Source organism: Colletes latitarsis, chromosome 7 (genome assembly GCF_051014445.1).
Source record: "Colletes latitarsis isolate SP2378_abdomen chromosome 7, iyColLati1, whole genome shotgun sequence".
Classification (NCBI taxonomy): Eukaryota; Metazoa; Arthropoda; class Insecta; order Hymenoptera; family Colletidae; genus Colletes; species Colletes latitarsis.
Genome location: NC_135140.1, coordinates 11,546,925 through 11,572,767, shown reverse-complemented (window position 1 = coordinate 11,572,767; position 25,843 = coordinate 11,546,925). Strand labels below are relative to the sequence as shown.

The window sequence follows — 25,843 nt, the reverse complement described above, 5'->3', positions numbered from 1 at the left end:
AGCATAGATGTGATTTCTTCTAAAAATATAAATTCGTATTATAAAAGTACTTTTAGAAAGTATATTTGAAATGTATTATTCTGTTTTTTTATGTGTACATAGTACAGATTTCCAAATTGTTCGCATAAGAAACATAGTACATAAAATTGTTAATAGTAGCGTTATGTAAGTTACTGTAGTTAACATATTCAAATTACCAACTGGTATTTTCCATACAACATCTTCTGTATCCTGTAAAGAAAATGTATAAAGATTGTAATATATACTCATCTGTAAAACTACAGAACAAACTATTTTTGTATAATGGTACTTAATGTAGTAAAATGTACTATTTACCCAAACATATGGAATCTCTCTCCATTTAGGAACAAATTCTATGCATGGAGAACACAAATCTATCTTTGAAACTCTGAATTCCCTAATCCTTTCTTTACAACCCAAAAGCAAATTTGGTTTCGGTAAAGTTATAGTTGTGTACATATTATTTTCATTAGGATACTGGTAACGCTGATGTACAGGAAGCTTTAATATAGACTTTACACCAATTAAAGGTGAACATATAGTGACATTTTGAGATTTTGCTTTTTCCATGAATAATTCTATGTCTGTTTCCCCCACAGAACATGCCGTGGTCTAAAATGTAGCAAGTAGAAAATATCTTATATTATAGAAATGAGAATGTTCATGGATAAAAATTCTTAGAAGAAAATAATATAAAATTTAAACTTAATTATAGAAATGTATTCAGCGATTATAAATTTTGTTACTTACAACACCTAGTCTTTTTAAATCATTCAATTCATTGATATTAGTATATAAGGAAGATGGTAGATTCAAATGCAGAGCAATGTTACACCCATTTATAAAATTGTCAAAATCTATTTGATATATTAAGTACCTGCAAACAAGTTTTCTCTTAAATGTGAAAAAAATCTAAATGTATACTTAATTTAAAAAGTACAAAAAATCTCTATTAATTGAATTCATATTATCCAAATGCTCATTTATCCTGTTCAATACTTTAACTATTTTATGTAACACAGAATTTTTTGCAATGTTTACTTGCTTTTACCAACAGGAACAAGACCTTATTTTAACACCACCATTGTAAAGAATATATGTATATGCATATTTAGTAGAAGAAGAATTTCCAAATCTATTTTTATATGACCTTTCTTTATACTTAAAAAGCATATGCTACCAAAGTAGAGTTACTCTACCTATGAATTTTTAAATAATAATTGATACATATTCTTACAAGTATTTCTGTTTTAATACTTATGCAATACTATTAATTCATTATTAAGTCTGTTTTAGCTCAAAAATTGTCAAATATTAATTCAATTGACTTTGCTGCTACTTTTTCCAATGATTTATTGATAATAATTTGACAATTCATAACAAGTTTATAACATACAAGCTGCAACATGTATTTACAATCACAAATGCAACAAAAATAATCAAATATCAATAGTAGAGATTGTACGTATACAGAATATAAAGTATAAATTGTTTTGTATATGTTTCTGAAAAGTTGTAGATAAATTGTAAATGTTACTGTCGTTACTGTGTTCATGGTGTAAATTATAAATGTCAGGTAGTCAAATGTTAATTTGTTAAACATGTATGCATAAAAGTCATTTTTTTATGCACATACTATGCAAGAGTAGATCAGATAGTATGTGCAGTAACAGTACAAAAAATATTGCCTCCCCCTTGGCTTCTAACCTAACCCAGACCTAACTCAGTTACAGATGTCTTAAAATTAACACATATGCTAACATATAATTATGAGCAATGTCATATTATTATACAAGTGAAATTAAATAAAAATACTGTTTTGCAATGATCTTACTTTATAGGACAAATAATAGTCGATTGACTGTATGAACCTATCAAAATATACTTAACCTTACTTTTTTATTGCAAGTTTACGACAAGTTTAAATAAAAATAACGAATTTTCGCAAATAATGTAATGCATATTAATAATGTATTAAATTAGACGAATCAAATGATATATAACACACCTCGATCAATTAAACAATGTATAATTTGTTCAAAGAAGATTCTTTTTAATATCTGACTTACCTATGGAATCCTTCCCCTTCTACCATCAACGAAACGTGAACATTCAGACTCCGACAAAATTCAACATTTTGCAAAATTAGAACAAGAAACATACTCATTTGCACCGAACATCGTTTAACAAAACGTAATGACATTGTTTATATGAAAATTTTTATTAAATCTAACCGAAATAACACATTTGGATAGGTTTATGAAAGGTGAACACATACATGTTGCGTTAACTGCCATATTGATAGGATCAAATGGAGATGATAACGATATATCGATATATCATTTTTACTCCGATAATCGCAATATCGCAAATTGAGAACCAGTTCCGGTGAGTGTGGTCAGATTTGGCATAATTGAGTGCATCGACGTCGACATTAGAAACGACAAACTTCCTTAGCGTCTAACGGGGAACTGGGGATAACAGACCCATAATACCACACGAGCTACGCTTCGTGCAATTTCGAGAAATCGAGAGAGAAGGCAAGTGTGAGCCTTACCTTCTTGCTCTCGTAAACTTATTTCTTAAAGTGTTAATCGTCTGGTACGCTTTTGTACATATTTTCTGTTTGCAAAATGCTTTTCTACAAAAAAAATGAAAACTATCAAATGCACGACAAGTATTTTCTGTATGCAAATTACTGAAATTGGAAGATGATAAGGGTCGTCATAAATGGCGTCTTCTCAATTAGAATTTTCTAGGTCAAGGTATGGACAAGTATTCACGTCTTCCAATCATTGCATGATTATTTCTTTTGGAGAATAACTAAACTGTGTTGCATATGTTGGTTCGTGTACGTTCTGTGTGTCTATTTAACACTATTTCTACTACAGTTCTATGCATATTTTGACTAAAAGGTGTTTTGATGTAAATCACTGTGGAAGTAATTGTTAATACGAATTATGTTATTTTTAATATCACGTTATCGAAAAAAAATAATTAAACTTAGAAAATAATTTGAAGTTGAACTGTAAATTATATAAATTTATTTATTATATATAGATAGTATTTTAATATTACTATATAACATCGTATTTGTACTATAGATTTTTGTAATTTGTAGCATATATTCTTATAGTGAATTTTTAGTAAAAAAATACACAATGGAATAATACAACCATAGACAGGGTGTTCGGCCATCCCTGGGAAAAATTTTAGGCTTCGTTAAAAAGTTGTTAACAATTAAATTCAAAAATTTCAAATCGTTCTGAAAAAATTATTTTTAGTTGCGGGGGTCAATTACAATCAGTTTTGGTAAATACATATACCCTCGAAATTCAACGCATTTTCGAGAAAAAAATTCATTACTGAAAATATAATGTCTGATCATAACTGTCTGTTACCCTGAAAATTGAAAAGTTTCAAATCATTCTGGAAAAAATATTTTTAGTTGCAGGGGTCGATTACAATCATTTTTGGTGAATAGACATACCCTCGATATCCTACACACTTTCGAGAAAAAAATTCCGCACCGAAAATATAATCTGAGGCCTGAAATGGTTCCCTGAAATTTTATGCGAATCTTTAAAATGTCATAACTCCTGAACGGATTGGACGATTTTAATGTTTAAAAAAGCAAACTACGCGTATTTTGATGGAGAATATGCAGAAATTGCAAAAATAATCGAAAAGTTGCTCTTTCACCCCGGAAAGTGAGAAAAACCTCATAAAAATGGTCCAATTTTCAAACAGCCATAACTCTTACAATAGTGAATATATTTGAATGAAACTTTTTTCTGAAGTAGAGCTCATGGGTACATACAAAAAAGTATTAGACAACTTTTCTGTAGGACGTCAAACAAAATTACTAAAAATGAAAAACAAATTTTTAAGAAAAATCGACAGGGGGTAGGTGCCTAAATTTATTGGCGAAAAAAAAAAATTTCGAATCGTCCTAAAAAAATTATTTCTAGGTTCTGGGGTCAAATACAATCATTTTTGGTGAATACACATACCCCGAAATCCTACGCACTTTTGAGAAAAAAATTCAAGAAGTGTGAAATTTTTTGATAAAATTAAAAAATTTCAAATCGTTCTAAAAAAATTATTTCTAGGTTCTGGGGTCAAATACAATAATTTTTGGTGAATAGACATATCCCTGAAATCTTGCGCATTTTGGAGAAAAAAATTCAGTAAGGGCGGAACTTCAAACATTAATAACTTTTTAATGAAGCCTTCATCAACAAATTGGTATTCTTAATTTTTGTCTTATTTTGGCCTCTAGAATCCCCCATTAAAATTTTTCTCAGGTGTGGATGAACAACAGGGATTTTTTGAATTGGTGGTGTAACTTGAAAGGAGACAAATCTACATGAAAAAATAAATTGAAAATAAAATGTTAACAATGTTAATAAGTGTCTTATTTCAATTATTTTCCTTGATAGATATGTTTGTAACTTAGTTGTAATATATTTTTGTAATTTATCTATAATATATATTTGTAATATTTTATGTAATTTTTAATGTATCTTTAATATATTATTTATACATCTGACAATGTGTTTACCTTTTTATACTTGAAAAGTTACTGTGTATATGTAAGGAGACAACACTAGTATATAGAATGTGTATAGTGTAAATAAGATTGTAAAGTGATTGTAAGTAGAGTTGTTGAATTCAGTTGATTTAAACAGCCCTGCTTGCTATACAATCAATATAAAAGAACAAGATTAAGTTAGAATCATAGATCAGGAGCAGAATATTGAAACCGGAGTAATAATATTGCTCCTGAGACGAAGTTTGATAACAAAAACTGAATATCAGAAAAAATATAAAGCCAAAGTGAACGAAAAAACGCGAATTATTTGTATAATTTCTGAAAAATGAGATCCTTTGAGGTACAGAAAACATATCTTTGCGGATGTGTATAAAGTGTATCTATAAAAAGAAAAAAATCCTTTTTTTCAAACTTCTCCACTTGAGTACACTCTTAACAGAAGTTTAGAAAGGATCATGGACTTGTATATATTTGTGTTAACGGGTATTGAAACAAAATTTCTTTTCAGTGGTCAAAACGTGACCGTAAGAGCTTAAAACGTGTTTATTGTTTACAGGAAGTAAAAACGATTTGATTTCTGCTTTTCGACCAGTACATAGGGAAGGATTTATACACGGATGTGAAAAATTTTCATTGATGGTGGTTTGTGTAAAAATGCTGAAGAACGTAAGCGCACGTTCCACAATATTACGTTATTGTGCGTAATATTGCAAGTGAGCCAAATTGAAGCCGAGGGAGATGACTCAAGCCTCAAGGCTTCGTACACTTCGGTTTGCTTCGTTCGGTCGACGTTGGCCCGGTTTATCTCTGGCCAATTCTGAAATAATATTAGATTCGGTCTCTCGTACTCTTACTTCGCAGTCTATCGTTTAAGGCTGCATTGCCTGTTCTTTGTCTTCTTCAACGTCGTTCGTCCGCATTCACATGACCGACTTTGACGTAATAATAGTCTCATAGAGTTTCGATACAAGAAATCGAAAGGACAATTCTCCATTCCAGTAGAATGTAATTTCTTTTATGAACACTCCAGCGTTATTGGTCGAGACACTGAACACTCGTGAAAATGTACACAAAGGTATCCCATCTGTACACAGAGAACTCTTCATTTTAATTACAATATTCCATTAAAAAAAGAAACAAAATTTCTTTGGTACGAATCTTAAAGAGAATAAAATTTGGCATACAAATGTTCTCTAACAGTGTAAAAATTAAACTTAATTTTAGTTACACGCTTAAACCACATCAGTATCGTACACCATAAGTTGTTCAAATGATCATTATCTCTGCTAATTTCGATCATTCTTGGATTTTAAAAATTATTTGTATTCTCGGTGGTATGTACCAGAGTTCGCCATTTCAACTCTATTTGCACATTATGGGATTTATATTCGGTGATTGCGAAGCCGTTTTAAACGGATGTGCGACATTATAGTAATAACTATTCTCGTATGGACTAAGATTAATGTTCATTCAGGATCATTGCCCTGCTGAAAAGATCTATGGAAAGTACAAATTTGTTGGCACTCTACTTTAAGTAAGCTTTTAAAATATTTAAATATATCATTCTAATCGATAGTCCACCAAGATATCCTATACCTTTTCAAACTTGTGGAATCGTTCGAATGTTCACGGTATTCGTTGTAATCATATTCAATAAATTATAATATCAGGAATAATTTTATTTTGCGTGATTCGTAGGGCAGAATTTATGCTGAAATTCAGGATTGTTTTCGGACGAGCATGTGAGCGATTTCGAAAACGGCAAGCGGAGCAACGGCGACACGTTTTCCGACCAGTTTACTCCGGTCGTTTAAAGATAACACAGATTTTCACAGACTTGCCCAGACAGTCACATATTTTTACGCCGACACTCATCGAAGATAGCAAGATTAGATAAACGATACGAATTTTTGTATTTAAGTTTGGATAATATCTGGAAGCGTAATTGTCTGTAAGTTAATCTTTCGAAAGATGATTGGTACTCCCTTGAACATATTAGTGAAGAGAAACCCGGAAATCTGATATGAATTTTTGTATTTAAGTTTGGATAATATCTGGAAGTGTAAATGTCTGTAAGTTAATCTTTCGAAAGATGATTGGTACTCCCTTGAATATATTAGTAAAGAGAAACCCGGAACTCTGAGTCTTGGCAAGCCTAACTGCCAGACAGGCACCACGAACCGAGCCCAAGCGAACTGAAGCAAGAAACAGAGGCAGTTAGGTGGGTTTAGGCTGGTCGAGGCTACCTTTCGGGTTCCGGCTGAGCTCCCGTCATCCTAATTAACATCTCCTGCAAGCCAATTTACCTGACAGGTGTAGGAGATTAGCATTATCTACATATGTAGATACGATAACAGACCAAAGTTTAGACTATCGCATTACATTATAAATATAATGGAAATCATAAAAATGAGTTTTATTTTATTTCTATTTTATTATTTGCTTTAGTACAATCTATCAAACAATGATATTTAATACCAATTATGGGACTTTGTAAATAGCATGAACGTGAATACACTTAGCATTGTATCACAGTGGTATTTGCTTAACAATTAGTTAAATTGGATTAATGAGAACATGGTGAAACGAGAAGAGTATAATATTCTATAAACGCTGTTCCACAGTTGATTTAATCATAATATGGTTTTAAGGTAATAGTAATATACAGGGTGTTCGGCCACCCCTGGGAAAAATTTTAATGAGGGATTCTAGAGGCTAAAATAAGACGAAAATTAAGAATACCAATTTCTTGATGGAGGCTTCGTTAAAAAGTTATTAACATTTAAAGTTCCGCTCGTACTGAATTTTTTTTCTCGAAAATGTGCAGGATTTTGGGGGTATGTCTATTCACCAAAAATTATTATAATTGACCACCGCAAACGAAAATAATTTTTCCAGAACGATTTGAAATTTTTTAATTTTGTCGAAAAATGTCACACATTCTCGAATTTTTTTCTTGAAAATGCGTAGGATTTCGAGGGTATGTGTATTCACCAAAAATTATTGTATTTGACTCCTGAACCTAGAAATAATTTTTTTAGGACGATTCGGAATTTTTTTTTTTCGCCGAAAATTTAGGCACTGTCGATTTTTCTTAAAAATTCGTTTTTGAATTTTAGTAACTTTGTTTGACGCTCTACAGAAAAGTTGTCTAATACTTTTTTGTAGGTACCCATGGGCTCTGCTTCAGAAAAAAGTTTCATTGAAATATATTCACAATTGTAGGAGTTATGGCTGTTTGAAAATTGGACCATTTTTATGTAGTTTTTCTCATTTTTTAGGTTCAGGGATCAACTTTTCCAATATTTTTGCGATTTCTACATATTCTCCATCAAAATACGCGTAGTTTGCTTTTTTAAACATTAAAATCGTCCAAACCGTTCAGGAGTTATGACATTTTAAAGATTCGCATGAAATTTCAGGGAACCATTTCAGGCCTCAGATTATATTTTCAGTAATGAATTTTTTTCGCGAAAATGCGTTGGATTTTGAGGGTATATGTATTCACCAAAAATGATTGTAATCGACCCCCGCAACTAAAAATATTTTTTCCAGAATGATTTAAAGCTTTTCAATTTTCAGGGTAACAGACAGTTATGATCAGACATTATATTTTCAGTAATGAATTTTTTTCTCGAAAATGCGTAGGATTTCGGTAGTATGTGTAATGACCAAAAATGATTGTAATTGACTTCTGCAACTAAAAATATTTTTTCCAGAATGATTAGAAATTTTTGTTTTTAATTTTTTCATAACATTTTAATGAAGCGTCAATCAAGAAATTGATATTCTTGATTGTCGTCTTATTTCGGCCTCTAAAATTTCCCAATAAAATTTTTCCCAGGGGTGATCGAACACCCTGAATATTGCATATAAAGGCAATACCTCAATAGCCTCAGAAAATGTGATAAATATCAACAGAGAAAGATGACGGAGTTAATTTATCAAGCGTTTAAAGTGTGAATACGATAAATGTACTATCCAACGGCACTTTTCGTGGCATTTTCGAAATAGACTAATAAACCATCTTGAAGCTGTCGCGAAGTCCATTAACAAAAATGAACATAATTTTGAAAATCGTCGCCATGAAGTCGTTCCATGCAACACGATATGAACGATATTCGCATCTTCTTAACATCCGCCACATATATTTGTGTTATTTCTGGACGATTAGCACTTTAAACATCTAAAAAAGAGCTTCTTCTTCTGTTTCATTAATTTTACATTGTTTCGATTCGAAATCATTTTTCTTTCTTGTGGCCACTTTCAAGGTTATGGTGTCACATGTCCTTGAGCTCGTCTTGATGTCGATTACATTATAACATTACAAAAATCATATGTTTATGTGTAAACAAATGTCGATGACCTTGGAATAATTGATCACCATAGGATGTACAACTTGAAACCATTTCAATCTCTCTTAATAATTCTTCATCTTCAACAGTGACGAAAATAATTTAGATCTTCGATTTTAGTTAGACGTACGTTATAATGTTCAATTAAAAATTGAAATATATATAAAATATATTTCGGTTATATCTCCGAAAAAAATTTTGGAAACTACAGGTCCATAGTCCAAAGATCAACTAAAAGTATACTAATAACTCACACTGTATGTAAAAAATGATGAAATTAGGATTGTGTCTGTATTTATCGTTTTCTGCAATTTCTAATAGTTCTCGTTTGTAGGAAAAAAATAATAATTAATATGCATAAGAATATCGGAAGTAGCTTACTTCCTAATTTGTTTAGTCATATTGGCTGATATTTTTATCTACGTATGTATTGGTCTCGTATTAGGAGCGTACGTTGTCTCAACAGCCTCGCAATAAACATCGGTATGGCATCCGCCCGCGTCAGAATCTTAATTTACCAGGCGTGTTGCGTAACTGGTCTATTTTCATGCATTCCGAATTCTGCTACTTGTACGTATCCATAGTATTCCCAATCTCGGTTAAAACAATACTGCTTGTAATAGTTATATGTACCAAGTACCAAGTAATTGTGCACAAAGTTACACGAGCATGTTCAACGATTTCGACGAAGGACTCTGTTATTATTCATGAATACCGAGCGTGGAACCCACAGATCGGAGCTTAGAAGACCCCAGAGGTTTTTATTTTTGGATACATGTTGTATGCAGATCAACGTTTGATGACTGAGTCTCATAAATAAAGTTGTATGATTTTATGTCTATCCTTTAGCTGTCTTTCTTTTTATGTTTGTTTACATTCTAGTGGCTTTACTAGCATTTTTAGGACCTAAATTGGTACACAATTTATATAAAATACTCATATAAAAGAGTAAATAAAGCAAAGAGGAATATAGAATTAATTTAATTTCTTCACTTTAGATTCCATATATTTTATTCGAAGAATTTGTTCATACCGCAAATGGTTTTCAGTTTTAGGTAGACCATCCTGTATATATAGATATAGCGCTAAATATTAGGAACCACCTAAGTTTTGAAGCATTAGTTTCGTTTGTATGCACAAGTTGCATTGCTCGAATGTACGGAAACAAGTGGGTGAGTAATGAACATGAATCGTTCGTCGTTAATATAATTTTAATCAAATATTATAAACAGAAAAATTGTATGAAAGAATAATATTGATCGTTCGCAATTCGAAATTTTTGATCGCCAAAAGAATGCGAGAACTACAGTTTGAATAAAATCCAACTATTGCATTTGAGTAACAGCCACAGTCTGAGGAATTCAATTCAAATCATGCCAAATCTCGGATACGTATATAAATTGGGAAGGTGTGTGCACTTCACTTTAGATTCATCTAAAGAACTTTGGTCCGACTTCTGGCAGGAGATTAGCATTATATCATAGTGTACAATGCGAAAAATAATGACTAAACTCGGAACAATTTTTTGCATCATTGGTCAAATTTATTAAACTCTTTGTTCGAAAATGTAACGGCTAACTTCAGACCTGATATGCAGGATATTTCATAATATGTAGGGGCCCACTTCGGAGTATCTGTATATCCTAAAGAATCCTCGTGAATTAATTATCCATATAATTATTGCTACACGAGAGCAACAGATTTCAATCCGTTTGTCGACTTTACCATCTAGAAGCGCGTTTAATAATAGCATCAAGTTTGGTTTTGCTTTTGTCCAAATAATGTGAAGTCTTAATTTATATAAATCGCCATAGTCTCACCTGGAAGCTTGTTTCAATTGATAAAGATTTTGTGGCGCTGGGTTGCTGCGGTGCGGAACTCGTGAGAATCGTAAGAAGGCAGAAAAAAGGAGAGGGGAGCTGCTGATTAGTGGACTAATCATCTAAGACCCTGCCTTAGACGACTGGAATTTTAGGAAGTTGATCAAGGAGTGTATATATAGCAACCGAGGGGTCGGTCGAGCGCTTGTGAGAGAGCGGCCCCTCTAGTGGCGAGCATGGGAGGCAACGCCACAAATTCTACACGTGTTATATGATGGTCTGATTTTCAGAAAAAGACGAAGTAGCTACTTGATTACATTTCAAAGTTCGATGCTTATTACTTCAATTAAAAATTACCACTTTGCAGCTCTAAAGAGAGTAGCACTAAAGTAGAGAAGCTACTTTCTTACAAAGTTTTCAACTCTATGACAATAATCTAAACAATCTATGAATCGTCTAATGACACGCACAGTACGGATCAAAATGATCCCACTTTCGTCGGAGAACTATCAAATGCCATGTTTATTTGTCACTTAAAATTCTACGCTTTTACCTAACGACTCGTAAGATCCCTTAATAGTTAATATAGATAGTTTGTATCAGAATCCAAGATAATCGAGCGATCTGTTTTACCCACGGCCGGATCCCTGAGATCTACATTGCTAGACAAAAAGATATCACGCTTGAAAATTAATCTAATATTTTAGTTTTATTAAGAAAAATGTTTGTATCGATTAAATTGGTCCAACACTTTAATAATATACTTTTAGTAGATATTCGTTCGTTCACAGAATTTTTAGACTCGTCTTCTCCGAATGTGATGTAAAATTATCGTGGCCAATACATTTATACGTTAGCAAGATTAATTAAACTAGTTCCTCTTCGTTAATCGTTGAACGGTCAATTTTAGTGTTTACTTTGCAAGATTAGGTACTTTTTTCAGCTACAAAGTGTTCGCAAATTATTTTTCTTTTATTCTTGATCTTTCCGAATACTGTTAAAAAAATTTATGTGTATTTTCGTGATGAATGGAGAAAGTGAGCATGATTCCCTGTGAAAAAGTTTTACGGATTTTTCTACAAAACAATTGTACAAAAATGGCTCGTTTATTCGGTCAAAGTATGACTTAATTCAGAGTTTGCTGTATTGTCCTAGAAATGAATTCGCGGTCACCAAAGACGAAGGATCGCGTTCTCGCTTCTTTCCTGTCGACCTATAGTGTGCTCGATCTCGTTCCGAATGAATGGACTTTAAATTTTGCTCTCGCGAATGCAGCAAATGTAAAATACGTCCGACGCAATAAATCGACAAAGCTTGTACGATTTCTCGACTCGACAGCCAAATGAATCGATGCAATGTTTTCGTATTTATCGATCCCGATCGAATTTGTCCTAGAAACTTGGTGTTTCTTACGAGCACGGATGCTACAAGGGACCACCAGTGATTTCGGTGCCGCGGTGTATTAATAGACTCGCAAACGCGGGTATTCCTGACTGTTCGTACGTTCCTACCTTTAATTGCTGCTGATCAGAGTCGAGGAAAAATTCGTTAAATTAATTATCTATGAGTACGATACTAACATGAATTAATCATCGACTGCGAATGACGGTGAAACGTTTCAATTACGATACATCCGTGACCAATTTCTGGTTGGCACCAAGACGGCCATGAAACTAAGATTACTTAAGACTGCTTTTCCTCAATGGAAGCTCGAATGCGAAAATATTGTTTTAGCCGCCAAAAATTTGGCATATTTAAAATGTCGTATAATGCTTGTAGTAAAAGGATCCTTTTTTTAACTCAAAATCAACGTGATCCTTTAAAAAAAGAAGATGGACAAGTTGTTAAAAGAAAACGTGCCACTCTAATGACGAGAAAGAAATAAGAGTTTAAACTTCGTTTTTGGGGGCCCAACAATTTTAACTCTGTTTTTTTTTTACCATCGTAGAGTTGGACAAATTTTAGATTTATTTTTTGATTGTTTTTCATTAACGTTTCATTCGTAAATTGGAATCATTAGCAAATTTTTTGAAATTTGTATACAAGGGAGCATACCTAGTAAAATCTAGTTTGCGAATCAATCTAACATTTTTATTCTTGGCCCGTTTCGTTCAATACAACGATTCGAATATTTAATGTTCGAAAGTGTACATTTGGAGGTAATCTTGTATTAATAATAATAATACAAAACAGGGCACAGCTACGACTGTAATATCTCTAAATTGGAATAAGCTTTTTACAGAAATTTCTCAATCTAAGGTCACTTCAAGTTCATAGTATGCTAGATCGTGAAAACTGCATGATTCCATTTAAAAAAGTCACCGATGACCTTGAAATTGTGTAAAAAAAAAAGAATACGAACCTTGAAAGAATTTTTTTCCTATCATTTTGTACATCTCTTCAAACAGCGAACCTTTGTTTTCAGAACTTTTTTTATACAACGATAAATAACGAAAATGTTCGGGGGTTCTGGTTCTCGTGACTCACCCTCTACATATATCCAAAATTTCTGTTACTATCTATTATATGGGGTGACCAGAAAGGTTACGATCAAACTTATACTATGTGCAATTGAGGCCAAGTAGGTGAAAAAAGTTTATATAAATTTATTTCCGTATTATAAACTCTTGCGAATATTCCAACTGTATTAAAATTAGTAGAAAATGTATTTTGAATACATTACCAAAGTTGGTTCTCTGTTATTATCATTATTTTATCATCAGTGGCAGCAAAATTATTATAAAATTATTAGAATCCATTTGTAAATGGACGACTCGAAAAGCGTTAACAGCAGTCGAAAAAGAATATTAAGGCACATTTGTAAACAATATACAATAAAAGCAGGAATATCGACCAGAAGGAAAAATAATTTGGTCAAATGGAAGTAAAATAGATCAATCTTTATCGAATAAAGCATCGTGGTGTTCTAAAATGGATTGTAATGTATTACACCGTTCATTATATTGAAATGATATCGTATTGATGGTTTAACGAATCAATGCCAATATAAAGACATTCTCAACAAAAAAACTTGTGGAAAACAATCGGGAATATGCCAGAATCGGAATGTGATATCATATTCCAACATGAAAAGTGTAAAAAATCGGTCACACATTAAGGCATTTAAAATTTTCGAATGGTTTACTCAAATCTAAGATTTGAATAGAAAATGTCTGGGTAGATTTAAAAATGAAATTTTACAAAGGAGCGTAACTAATTCCATCATCGTTAATTAACATGTATTATGTAAAAATATTGCAAAAATTTAGGATCAAGTATAACAAAATATGTTTGAGTCATTGTTACAACAAGTTTGCAAAAACTCAATATTATTAATAATTGGTCGAGGTGCAAAATTGAAAATTCCACGAAAAGGCAATTTAATAGTTTCTCGTAGAAAGGCAAAGCATCGTAGATAATACTATTTGCATTCTATACTCGAATATTGAACAAAATATTATTTATGTTAAAATATCCACGTGTGTGATCAGTTGACGAAGTTAAATATTATTTATTATGCATTGTCTCACGTAGAATCGCTAGTTGCCCGTAGCATCCGTCCAAGGACACCCTGTATACTCGTAGAGGCTGTACATTCGTCAAAGTTCACGTTCTTTCCCTTTTTTCTCGATTCCCAGCCAACGGAGAAGCCGGGGAGCAGTTTGCTCGTCGATGATGGTTGCAGCTGCTATCATCGAGCACGTGCGTCTTCCACGTGGCCCGCTGATTTCGGTGTAGATCGAAAGCTCGGTGTTTCCAACGTTCGATCGGCCAGCGCGAGAAGAATTAAACCGTTCCCGTTTGGTAGGGATTACCATAACGAGCGAATACCACCGTGAAGAATAAAGGGGATCGGTCGAAGGCAATCAGAACAGGGTTGAAGGAATACAAGAAGGTAGAAGAAAAACGGATGTACCAGAAAATGAGCCCACTGAAGGTAGCTGGCTGTCTCGCTTCGACGTCTATTTTCATCTCACTCGACCGAGCAAGGCGGTTGTAGCTTTCCGTGACCACCCCTTGTCACACTTTTGGTATCATCTCCACCTAAAAAGGTAGATTGGCCCATGAACTAACACGGTCCCGTATTGGCCCAGTTTGCCAGCCAATCGTCGAGCTCGTTACATTCTAGGATCACGTTGCACGCGCTTATATTGGGAGCCCCCGTTCGTTTCCCCGACAGAACGGCTCTCTAACGTAAGTGCAACACGTCGGTGTTTCTTCTGGTCGTCAGCCTTTTTTCTTTTTGCTCTATTTGATATCGCACGACAACATTAGCCACCAGGACACTTCGAAAGCCATACGGGGACCGGGAGGAAGAGACAAAAGGGAGACTCGTGCATTATACGTGCACGAACAACGGATCGAAGAGTTTTACGGAAAAAGGAGAAAAGAATTTTGAAAGAACGGAACAGAAGGTATAAGAGAAAAATTGTGGTCGTGCGAGGAAACCTAGGGGATTTTGTCCGAGGTTCGTTTGGTCCGCAGCCTGTGCCTAGTGACCAAGTCCAGTCTTGCAAACCGTCCCTTCCTATGGAGGGACTCGTTAGGTAGAAATACGAAAGTGTGGTTCATCGCCGGTAATTATTTCCCCTCCCCGGAGGAAACCGGATCTCCTGTGAATAAAAGTTGAGATTTCGCCTAGTGATTTTTCGAGCACGAGCCTCGAGCTGTGATTGACAATTGGTTTCGAGGTGTAGTCCTTATTCTATCACTAAGGAACCGACATCGTCTTCAGGGACAATTTTTTTGTGAGTGGCCCTTCTTTTGGTGAACGGAAACAGTGTTTTTTTTTTTCTTCTATTCTCCTCGAAAGTTTTTATTTTTCCCCTTCGCGGCTTATTCCTCCGTCTCTGACGCGAAACCCAGTGGAATTATTCGGGCGTCGGTTCAAAGGACCCGGTGACGTCGTTGGTGATGGATCATTGGGGTTCAGTGCGACATCGAGGTGTTTCCAGATACGTGGAGAGACCTTGAAGGCAACAGTTCTTTTTTCTGAATTATCTTGGCCACCCTTCGATTTTTTTTTTTTTTGCTGCTGCCTCGTTCAACCTAATCGAAGAGTGTGACGTCCAGAGATTCAAAGTTCGAGAAAAAAACGTCGAAAGGACGAGCTCGAATCGTGTCGCGTTTTCGTTCCTCTTCCACGTTCGAAGAAGAATACGGTCTCGAATTCCCAGCGGCGTGTTTTCAGTCTTTTCAGTGAATATTCTTCATCGATTATCTTCCCTCTCCTTCGCCGAATTTAGACAGTTTTTCAAAGTGTTCGAGCACTTTTGTACATACGAACCGCAAATAAGTTGGGAGGACGTCAAAGTGTAGTGTGCGCCATCTTGGTTCCGTCGTGTAGCTTCGGGAAGCATGTTTCTTTTTTTGGTCCGGTTGGAAATACAGTATCTCGTTTCAACAATGTGATCGGCCTTTTCTCTTTTACGTTTATTTTTAAGTAGCTTCGTTCCATTCGGATATTTTTTAAATTCCGCCCGATTCTACGCAACGAATAGTCTATTACGTACTTATGCAGAATTAGCCCGATTTTTCCCGTTTTCCTAAAACGGAAATGCCAACTCGCCATCACGATTATTATTTTTAGTCTTCTTGCTTCGATTGAATTATTTTCATTGTCCGGTTTATTACGTAATTTCGTCTAATTTTTTTTTTTTATTTCATCCCCGTTTCTATGAGATTTTAAGCAGACATTCTACTGTATTATTTATTTATAGACTTTCGAAAGAATTAATTGTTTTCAAATATTTCTAGTTTGCGAAAGTGATAGGAAACATTAAAAGATTAGTAATTAAACTTCATAGTATTACCATTTCTTTACTTATGAAGTTTTTTATTTCATTCTAGTACCTGCTATAATTATATCCTGTTTAAGAATTTATTTTTATTTTTCATTCCAAATGCGTAAAATGGCCAATTATTAGTATTCCACTTTGAAAGAATTTGTAGATACTTTACAAATATCAATAAATATCTGTGAGATATTTTGATAAAAATAATTTTACAGTTCCTTGCCAAAAAATTATTAAAAAGAACTTAAAAATACAAATTTTATAGTAGAATACCTTCTTAATTATTTCATTATTTCATACTGAGGCAATCAATTTTCGGATTTCGGACAATTCTTGGTTTTTTCATTTAGAACGACTTTCAGGCATTTTAGGATAAAAAATGGTTTAAAAATATCATGGATGCAGAAAATTATAGTAGACAAATACAAGGAATACATACTTGTGTTACGTTAATCGTCAAACAAGTGTTACAAGTCTCCCTTTTCTCTCTACTCTTATCGTATAGGTTTTTATTTACTCTACTACTCTTATAATTTTTCGTGGAATATTAAGAAATAAAATTATTATATAATGTACATGCTATTATAAATTTTTTATAAATTTGCACGGGTCGTAAAATAACTATAAAAAATATTAATATCACTTAAAAATAAAGTCCACGTCTCAACGGTGGCAAATAAAAAGTTTCGTATAAAATTAACGAAACCTGGAAGATGAAATTTAATGCATTCACCGTTAGAAAATGCCTACTGTATCGCATTTTGCATAGGTTTGCGATTATAAGAGAAGCTGAGAATTCACGATTATGGTGTTTTCTTAGAATTCATCAACTTTTTAGAGATTTCTACAAAATTGGAATATTTCATAAACGAATCGTATTTCAATTTTATGCACGACTGAAATTCGAATTATTTTACTTCGATTTCCATTTTAAAAGTTCGTGACAGAATTTTCTTTAATATTAAAGTTCCACTTGTTTTCATTTCACAAATGATCAATATTTTAAATTTGATATTGTTAAATAAATTTTTTTTGGCTTATAAGTATTGAAGTATCGTATCTGTTATGTAGTATCTTTAATATTGAGTGGAATTTTCCATAAATTATAGTATTCGTACATTAGTAAGGAATTACGTCTGTTTTTATTTAAAAAATTGGAATACCTATTATGCATAAATATTAACATTAAAAATAGTTTATTCGGATGTCGGAATTGGCTTACAAAATTGTTTCTTTCAAGATTATAATCGTATTTCTCTTAGAGGGACAATACGTCTCTCGAAATTCACATTACATCACTGTTGGGACTTTTTTTTCTAGATATCAGAACTCATTTTCATGAATTTTTAATTCGCTTTCTTTGGTCATTTTTCAACAGACGTACAATTTTAAGACAAACAAATTTCTTTTGTATCTATACAAATGTGATTTAATTCGTAATTAGCGAGTTAGCGACCAATTAATACCTCCAGTATCAAATAAGTATTATAATGGATTGAGAATCGAAATTTGCAGAAAATTTTGACTTTCAAAAAGGTTAATTTAGAGAGCAAAACTTGTAAATAAATACGTAATTCTAGAACGTTCGATTTTCGTTTACCTTTGCAATGGTATCGATCGTGCGTGGCAGTAAAGAATAAAAAGAAAAAAAATTCCCAAAGTCGTATTAAGAATGTAATAAAAAAATGCTTGATACGATAATGTTAAATGACGACGAGGAAAGTAAAGTAGCAGGCGATACCGTGGAAAAGAATTCTTAAACAGGGTTTGAGAACTGTTGTAATATAGTGATAACATGTTCTTGAAACAGTTAAGAAGATTTATTCTGATTTTTTGGTAACATTTCCGACCAGAACTTTACTGGTTTGAAACAGTTATTTCCGGAACCTTCTCAAGCCCTGCTCTTAAACTATTGTGTAGTATAAAAACAGCAATGTGAAAGCTAGCTGAGATAACGGTGGTGTTTTGTGACGCAGGGCCGATTAGAACGTGCCGCCAGAAGTAGTCCGTCCACCGCCGAATTCTCCAAGAAACGAGAAGAAGAGTGAAGAAACGAAGCAATAAGGAAATCCCTTCCCACCCCTCGTTACGTGGGAAAACGACGACGTAGAAGGCGCGTAGGCCTTCCTGGGAACAAGAGAACGTTACGATAGCAAGTCGAGTGAATTAATCAAGTCGAAGAGAAATAAGCGAAGATGCCGAAACCAACACCGCAAGTTGGGGAGGATCCCGATCCAACCCCTTACCTGTTTGTCTCCCTCGAGCAGAAGAGAATCGATCAGACGAAACCGTACGACGCGAAGAAAGCGTGTTGGGTACCAGATGAGAAGGAAGGATACGTCCTTGGTGAAATAAAGGCTACCAAGGGTGATGTCGTCACCGTCGGATTGCCTGGCGGCGAGGTAATTTACCCTTTCCCTATTTTCCCATTTTCCCTCGCCCATTAACTGCCTCTCATGCGTTGCTTCTGACAGAAAATCCTCGTTTCCGGGCTTCTCCCAAGGAAACGAGAATTGCAAACAACTCCTAGCCATAACTAAGGTCTCGAATTCCACAAAATACTTTTTAGACAGACCTAGATAGAGTTTATTTCAAATAGTAATTTTTAAAATGATCACAATGTGTGAGATAGAAATGTGGAACACCCATTGTTGACTAAATTATTCCACTTTAAAGTGTCACAACTTTTGAACTATTAGGTTTAGCCAATAGGTACCTGATCTTTCTGTAGCATCGAGTAGTGCAATCAAAATTATAAAGTTTCGTTTGAGAAAAGGTTGCAGTTACATGAATGGATCTGAAGAAGGCAATTGCATTTTTTTTTTTAAACGAAACTCTACAATTTTGAAAAAGAACGCAAAAAAAGAATTTAATCAAGTGACAAAATGCATGGTACAATTCTGTTTCCAGGAATAATTTTATTTATTTCATTTTTCTGAGCCGAATATAATTATATATTTTATTATTTTATAATACTTGTGTAAAAGGAATTTATTGTAGATTTACACTAACAATAGAACTCTTAAAATTATCCGACTTTGATTTTATCGAGATATTGTTTTTACTATACATGACTCGTTTTCAATGAAAGTTATTTATTTTGTTTGCAATTTGCAGAAACCTTTACCCTATAAAAACTGTGAATTTGAAACAAATTCAATGCGAACTAACATTTATATCTAAATTAACTGTGTCGCGTAAGTTTTGATAAAATCTGTATTATCGTTAATTTCTATCGAACTGGTTGAAGTTATGAATTGAAAGGCCCGCGTTGCCCCGCGAATCGGCGTGAAAATAAGCAATAGAAGAAGGTGGCGTTTTCCCTTTCTTATTCGGTCGCCGAAAATGGACGGGAGTTGCGGCATCGTGCGTTAAAGACTAGCAGCAGCTTCCTATGTGTAAAAAAAGAGGAAAGCAGAAATACCGGTGCTTCAACGTTTCGAATCGCTTGAACTCTATTTTTGGAGAAGGGAAAACTGTTCGGTGGCTCTCAGCGTGTCTGCTCTCGCCTAATATTCTGTCGTTCGATCGGCTGGCGTTCTCTTTCCGCGCGATACAAAAATAAATCGTTACAGACACTTGGAAACTAAAAATATTTATCACTCGACTGGCAAACGTATTGTTAAATACTCGATCCCGTAGTTCGACAGCTTGCGTAACTTGTTTAGTTCGATTACCGCGTTGCAGAACTTTGCCAAGTTATTTCTTGGAATATTTCCTAATCGAAGGGTTGTAAGCTTCTGCAATAAGGAGCTCCACTTTCGGGCAATTTGTGTAAACCAACGAAATACTCTTTCAAAAGCGCTATAAATTTATTTTCGACTAATGTTGAAATTTTTAATGGTAACGAGCTCTTGCAAGCTGGCTGAAAATCGTTGCTTCTTTTTTAATATTTAATATATTTTATTTTTATTAATAAAGTAGGATATATACAGGATGTTCGGCCACCCCTGGGAAAAATTTTAATGGGGGATTCTAAAGGCCAAAATAAGACGACAATAACAATATCAATTTCTTGATTGACACTTCGTTAAAAAGTTATTAATAATTAAATTCAAAAATTTCAAATCGTTCAGGAAAAATTATTTTCGGTTATGGGGGTCAATTCCAATCATTTTTGGTCATTACACATACTACCGAAATCCTACGCATTTTCGAGAAAAAAATTCATTACTGGAAATATAATGTCTGATCATAACTGTCTGTTACCCTGAAAATTGAAAAGTTTCAAATCATTCTAAAAAAAATATTTTTAGTTGCGAGGGTCGATTACAATCATTTTTGGTGAATAGTTGTACCCCCGAAATCCTACCCACTTTCTAGAAAAAAATTCGAGAAACTGAAATATTTCGACAAAATTAAAAAATTTCAAATCGTTTTAAAAAAATTATTTTCGGTTGCTGGGGTCAATTACAATCATTTTTGGTGAATAGACATACCCCCAAAATCTTGCGCATTTTCGAGAAAAAAATTCAGTACGGGTGGAACTTTAAACGTTAATAACTTTTTAACGAAGCCTCCACCAACAAATTGGTATTCTTCTGTATCACTCTGTATATATATACATATAATAGAAAATGTATAGAAAATGGAGCTACATCCTTATTGCAGCGAACTTACCAATTGCTAAAACACTTTCCACGCGAATTAACTAGAACAGAAGTTTGAATTGGATGTATTTCGATTTCGGTGATCTTTATACGAAGCTGCGAATCTTACACAAAATGCCGCGATTCTACGCCCTGGATTACATAATGGTTCAGCAAACCCTGCTGTTTCCTCGTCATCCAGGCGACCGTAGCTGAAATGCTATTGTTAGCATCGGCGCCGCCACCGGTAATAATAAATTGAAACGCCAATTCTCGAAACACGGGTCAGCATATTTTTAGAGCATCGAAAACAGGATGGAGGGAGGCACAGTGGACAAAATTTCTATAGGAACATCACTCTTTCGAATAAAAATAACAAGAATTTTGATAACAATATTTAAGAAATAATTAAGGAATAATAGAAAGCGAAAAATCAATGTATAGAATTTTTAAAAAAGCTACTTCATTTCTGTTGTGAAAAAAATATTACAATTTAATGCACAGAGGAGAAAACTAAATTTGTTACATTGATAATTGGTACTAACACGGTTATTTTTAATTACTTAAAATATTCCCTTTTTTTTTATACTATTGGCTTTTTTGCAAAGGGATGAATTTGATCTACAAAATACTGCATACCGTTTCATTATAATTTCGTAATTTATTTCTTGTTAATAATTTTTGTCACGTTTGTTTCGGAACAATAACGTCACGTCGGATTACATTTTCGTTACAATGATTCGAGGGTGAATTTAATTTGCAAAATACTGTATATCGTTTTATTATAATTTCCTATATTTTATCTTGTCACGGAGTATCAAAAATTAATGTAACTGCATTCGTCTTTTCGTGAATATTACTAATCTTAATACCAAGAGTTTTTTACAAAACACTTTGGAGCGCGAAAAGTTAATTCTCCAGACCGTTCTGGCGATTTCACACTAGAACTGCCGACGACTGTTTGCTTTTATTGGAGGGGTCGAAACGACTTGTTTTTTAAAACGACAAGTTCATGAAAGAAAATTAAAAATAAATAAAAAATATCGAAAGCGTAGTTCGAATATGTGGTTGGATCGGGTACGAAAGATATTAAAAGGCAATGCTCACGCAGACGAAACAGTTCCGGAAGGATCAGCTGTCCCAAGTGAATCCTCCAAAGTTCGAGAAGTCTGAGGACATGGCGGATCTGACATTTCTAAACGAAGCGTCTGTGTTGCACAACTTGAAGCAACGCTACTACAGCAAACTAATCTACGTAAGTTAAATTTCCTTTACTAGTTACTCACGAACGGTTTCTTTCTTTTCCCCGCGAGAATAGACCAAGGACTTCAAGAAGGACCAGTTGCAGCAGGTGAATCCGCCGAAGTATGAGAAAGCCGAGGACATGTCAAATTTGACCTACCTCAACGATGCTTCGGTTCTTCACAATCTAAAACAACGTTACTACGCCAAACTCATCTACGTAAGAGATTGTTTCCCCCCCAGGAGAGACGTGTTCTCTGTGGCGACCACGTGATGTTTTTATGTGTTTGAATTACTGTCTCCCTGTCTTGATTATCCGCAAACGGAAGACACCGTCGAACCAGGAAACGTTGGATTCAAAGCACATGGACGTGCCCGCCACGTTTTTTCCAATAATTGCATGATTTCGAAACATCGTTCCAAGGTACCTAGACGAGACACGGCGCACTACCAACGATTATTGCGAACAGAGTGGCTCTCCCAGTGCATGAACATTTTTTGTTAATGGAGGGGATGTCGGTTCAAAACACTCAGACGTGTCACGACGTGTCCCGTATTTCTCCATAAAATCGTGGAAAGTTAATGTGTCCCGAGGAATTTACTCGAGAAAACCATAAACACTTACGAACAACAAGTTTCCACGATCGTTGACGTGGCTATTGCGATATCGTTCCCATTACAGGAATAAATATCAAAGAAAGCTCTCGACTCAAGACGTGAGTTGCTTTCGCAGAAAAAAGACACCGTTCGCATTTATATTGTGATTTAATTTTCTTTTAATTACATTTATGTGCATATTATGGAGTGGAAGTCGGTGATGTCGGATTCTCTCAGCCTTCGTTGAGCATATATTATTTGTTAATTAATAATCAGACATCACCGATTCGTTGTTTACGTAAAGTAGAGTTTCTAATCGTGCTTTGACGTTTCGATGCCCGCAAAAGTTATTGTTTTGGAAAGTAGAATCAAGTGTAAAAGGATTTTTCGACTTGTTTTTGAAAGCCGAATTAGAAACTGAGACTTTCGTTCCCTTTGCTCTTCCAGGTGAATTTCTGCCAGGGAACGTATGCCTAACGAGTTTTCCATCTTATTTGCAGACTTACTCTGGCCTGTTCTGCGTAGCTATAAATCCCTACAAAAGATTCCCCGTGTACACGTCGAGGTGCGCGAAATTGTACAGAGGCAAGAGGCGTAACGAAGTGCCACCACATATTTTCGCCATTTCTGATGGAGCGTACGTGAACATGCTGACCAGTACGTATTTTAAAACAACGATTACGGTTAACGTTTCTCTGATAATGAGAAACGCAATGTTAAAAAAGATAGAAAGGGTCGCCGATCGTCGAGCGTTCATGTTTGAGTTTCCTTTTACAGACAGTGAGAATCAGTCTATGTTGATTACCGGTGAGTCTGGTGCTGGTAAGACTGAGAATACGAAAAAAGTAATTGCGTACTTCGCCACCGTCGGTGCCTCGACCAAGAAAGCCGATGAGAAGGCCGAGAAGAAAGGTTCCCTGGAGGACCAGGTTGTACAAACCAACCCTGTGCTGGAAGCGTTCGGTAATGCCAAAACCGTCCGTAATGACAACTCTTCCCGTTTCGTAAGTTCTCTTTCATTCATATTATCTTCGTTCTAATTATTTAAACATGGAAGCGAGGATAAGACACACTCTAATCCTCAAAGCTTGCTCATTACTTCTTACAATGTTAGATTTCTTGGAAAGTGTTAACTCGTTATGTATTATTTAAATTATAACTAAATATCGCATATCTTTGCGAATTATCTAGTGTAAACTTGTCTGTTTTGAATCTTATTTGAGCTGGTTGGCAATGTGTTAATAATTAATTGCACTAATCATATTTGACAAAGATCTAATTTGTCCTTTTCTACCATCGAATAGGGTAAATTCATCCGTATTCACTTTGGTCCCTCTGGAAAACTGGCCGGTGCGGATATCGAGACCTGTGAGTACCTCTTTTAGAAATTTTAACTTGTAGATTTAACGAATTTTTACCAGGGATCCTAACTTTGATTAGAGTCATCATCTTAGAATGTTTTCAATTACTTTTTTCAAGTGAATCTATAATTTTTATTGTACTATTCTACGTAATTTTCTAGTCTCGACAAATAATTATTAAACTACTTATGCCCTAAACCTGATAGTTGAAGAATTATAATAGAGTTTCATTTAAAGAAAGGATACAGTTGCATCCTTTAGATACTGTGAATGAAATTGCTTTTAGTTTTCTGTAGTATTCGATACCATTTAATTTTGCCCGATGATATTTTTAGTCATCTCTAACCGTTTTAAAGACACGGTGTTAGTTATCTTTATAATCCACTCGTTCAATTTGCGTTCGATTTGGCCTAACTTCCTTTTGCGTCAATCGTGCCCATGATTCGGCAACAAGCAATTGCATCACAATTTATTTATGAATCGACGCAGTTACTATTCTCGTACATTTATTGGAATAATGGTAGCAATATGACTGTGTTTCTTAAACGAATCGAATTTGTTTGCACGCAGATCTGCTGGAGAAGGCCCGTGTCATCTCTCAACAAAGTTTGGAACGTTCGTACCATATCTTCTACCAAATGATGTCCGGTTCTGTAAAGGGTTTGAAGGGTAAGCCTATCGAATTTCTAATTTATAGATTACTCGTCGCGAACATGATTATTATATGTATAACGTGTTTCTTCAAGCAGCGATTGAAAATCGGAGGAGAATCGTGAGAAGCAATCAAGTAATTTTTTCTATTCTTTTGCTATAAAAGGAATTATATTTACGATCGACCTACGTATTGCCAACTTAGAAACACTATCGATTCCTACGGAGGATTATACTATTCATCTTCGACTCTACATTTAAAGACACTTTTTAAAATTTCTACTCTAACAATTATTTACAGAGTTGTTTGCATCCAAATTCAAGTTAAAAAACAAGTTTCGATCGGAATAGATATGCATAAAACCGCAGTAGAAAATAGCGTTAAAAGCGAGGAACAGATTTGAATGAAATTTAAATTGGCAATACGTTTCAGGACCCTTGAACTTTTCCTATCCTGTTTCCTATTTTATTAAGGAATTGACAATAGGAAGGAAGTAGCAGGATGCAGCGGAAACGACCCAAGTATTAATATGTGTAGTTAACTGGCCTTCTTTAGCGTGGACCTTGTTTAATCGTTCTATCAAAGTTTTGAATTGTTTGAACCTCGTTCCATGTAGAGATGTGCTGCCTCTCGAACAACATCCAAGATTACTACTTCGTCTCTCAAGGAAAAACCACGATTCCGAACGTCGACGACGGCGAGGAGTGTCTTTTGACCGACGTAAGAACCCGAAGATTATGCCAGGGTTACGCAACACTCCTTCTTTCACATTTTCTCTCGTCTTGTCTTTCTTTTCTACACTCTTGCTCTACCCACAGACGATATTCTTTTGTGGCTTCTTTTCTTATCATTCCTT

At 34.4% G+C, this 25,843-nt stretch overlaps 2 protein-coding genes and 1 long non-coding RNA gene across 25 annotated transcripts in view; 1 reads left to right on the top strand and 2 right to left on the bottom strand.

Moving 5' to 3' along the window:
- Window positions 1-25,843, bottom strand: part of LOC143343497 (uncharacterized) — an 89,152-nt gene that overhangs the window by 12,152 nt on the left and 51,157 nt on the right. The window contains exon 1 of one of the 5 annotated variants that reach the window (XR_013079977.1): window positions 14,282-14,713. The exons of the other annotated variants lie outside the window; for them this stretch is intronic. This is a non-coding gene — a long non-coding RNA (uncharacterized LOC143343497). Of the gene's footprint in view, window positions 1-14,281; window positions 14,714-25,843 lie in introns of those variants that run through there. 5 annotated transcript variants of the gene reach the window in all.
- LOC143343496 (GPI alpha-1,4-mannosyltransferase I, stabilizing subunit) lies at window positions 48-2,484 on the bottom strand. Its single transcript, XM_076768466.1, has 4 exons — window positions 2,091-2,484; window positions 772-898; window positions 337-633; window positions 48-231 (listed from the first exon to the last, which is right to left on the bottom strand). The coding sequence occupies exons 1-4, from the start codon at window positions 2,222-2,224 to the stop codon at window positions 76-78; spliced, it is 714 nt and encodes a 237-aa protein (XP_076624581.1). The 5' UTR covers window positions 2,225-2,484; the 3' UTR covers window positions 48-75.
- The window catches only part of Mhc (myosin heavy chain), a 46,185-nt gene continuing 35,175 nt past the window's right edge, over window positions 14,834-25,843 (top strand). For 3 of the 19 annotated variants that reach the window (XM_076768446.1, XM_076768451.1, XM_076768447.1), the window contains exons 1-8: window positions 15,002-15,166; window positions 18,523-18,948; window positions 22,454-22,597; window positions 23,475-23,631; window positions 23,752-23,978; window positions 24,279-24,342; window positions 24,906-25,004; window positions 25,604-25,707. In XM_076768446.1, the coding sequence (XP_076624561.1) occupies window positions 18,742-18,948; window positions 22,454-22,597; window positions 23,475-23,631; window positions 23,752-23,978; window positions 24,279-24,342; window positions 24,906-25,004; window positions 25,604-25,707 (1,002 nt within the window). In that variant the 5' untranslated portion in view covers window positions 15,002-15,166; window positions 18,523-18,741. Of the gene's footprint in view, window positions 14,946-14,997; window positions 15,167-18,522; window positions 18,949-22,453; window positions 22,598-23,474; window positions 23,632-23,751; window positions 23,979-24,278; window positions 24,343-24,905; window positions 25,005-25,603; window positions 25,708-25,843 lie in introns of those variants that run through there. The other 16 variants (XM_076768450.1, XM_076768448.1, XM_076768449.1 and 13 more) reach the window with 10 other exon arrangements.

What these genes read in the sequence shown, in the direction of transcription:
- LOC143343496 (XM_076768466.1), bottom strand. Translation starts at nt 2,224, where the DNA reads ATGTCATTACGTTTTGTTAAACGATGTTCGGTGCAAATGAGTATGTTT. An exon ending in GAAGGGGAAGGATTCCATAG is followed by an intron (nt 899 to 2,090) that starts GTAAGTCAGATA and finishes ACTTGTTTGCAG; the next exon opens with GTACTTAATATATCAAATAG. An exon ending in GAGAGATTCCATATGTTTGG is followed by an intron (nt 232 to 336) that starts GTAAATAGTACA and finishes TTTTCTTTACAG; the next exon opens with GATACAGAAGATGTTGTATG.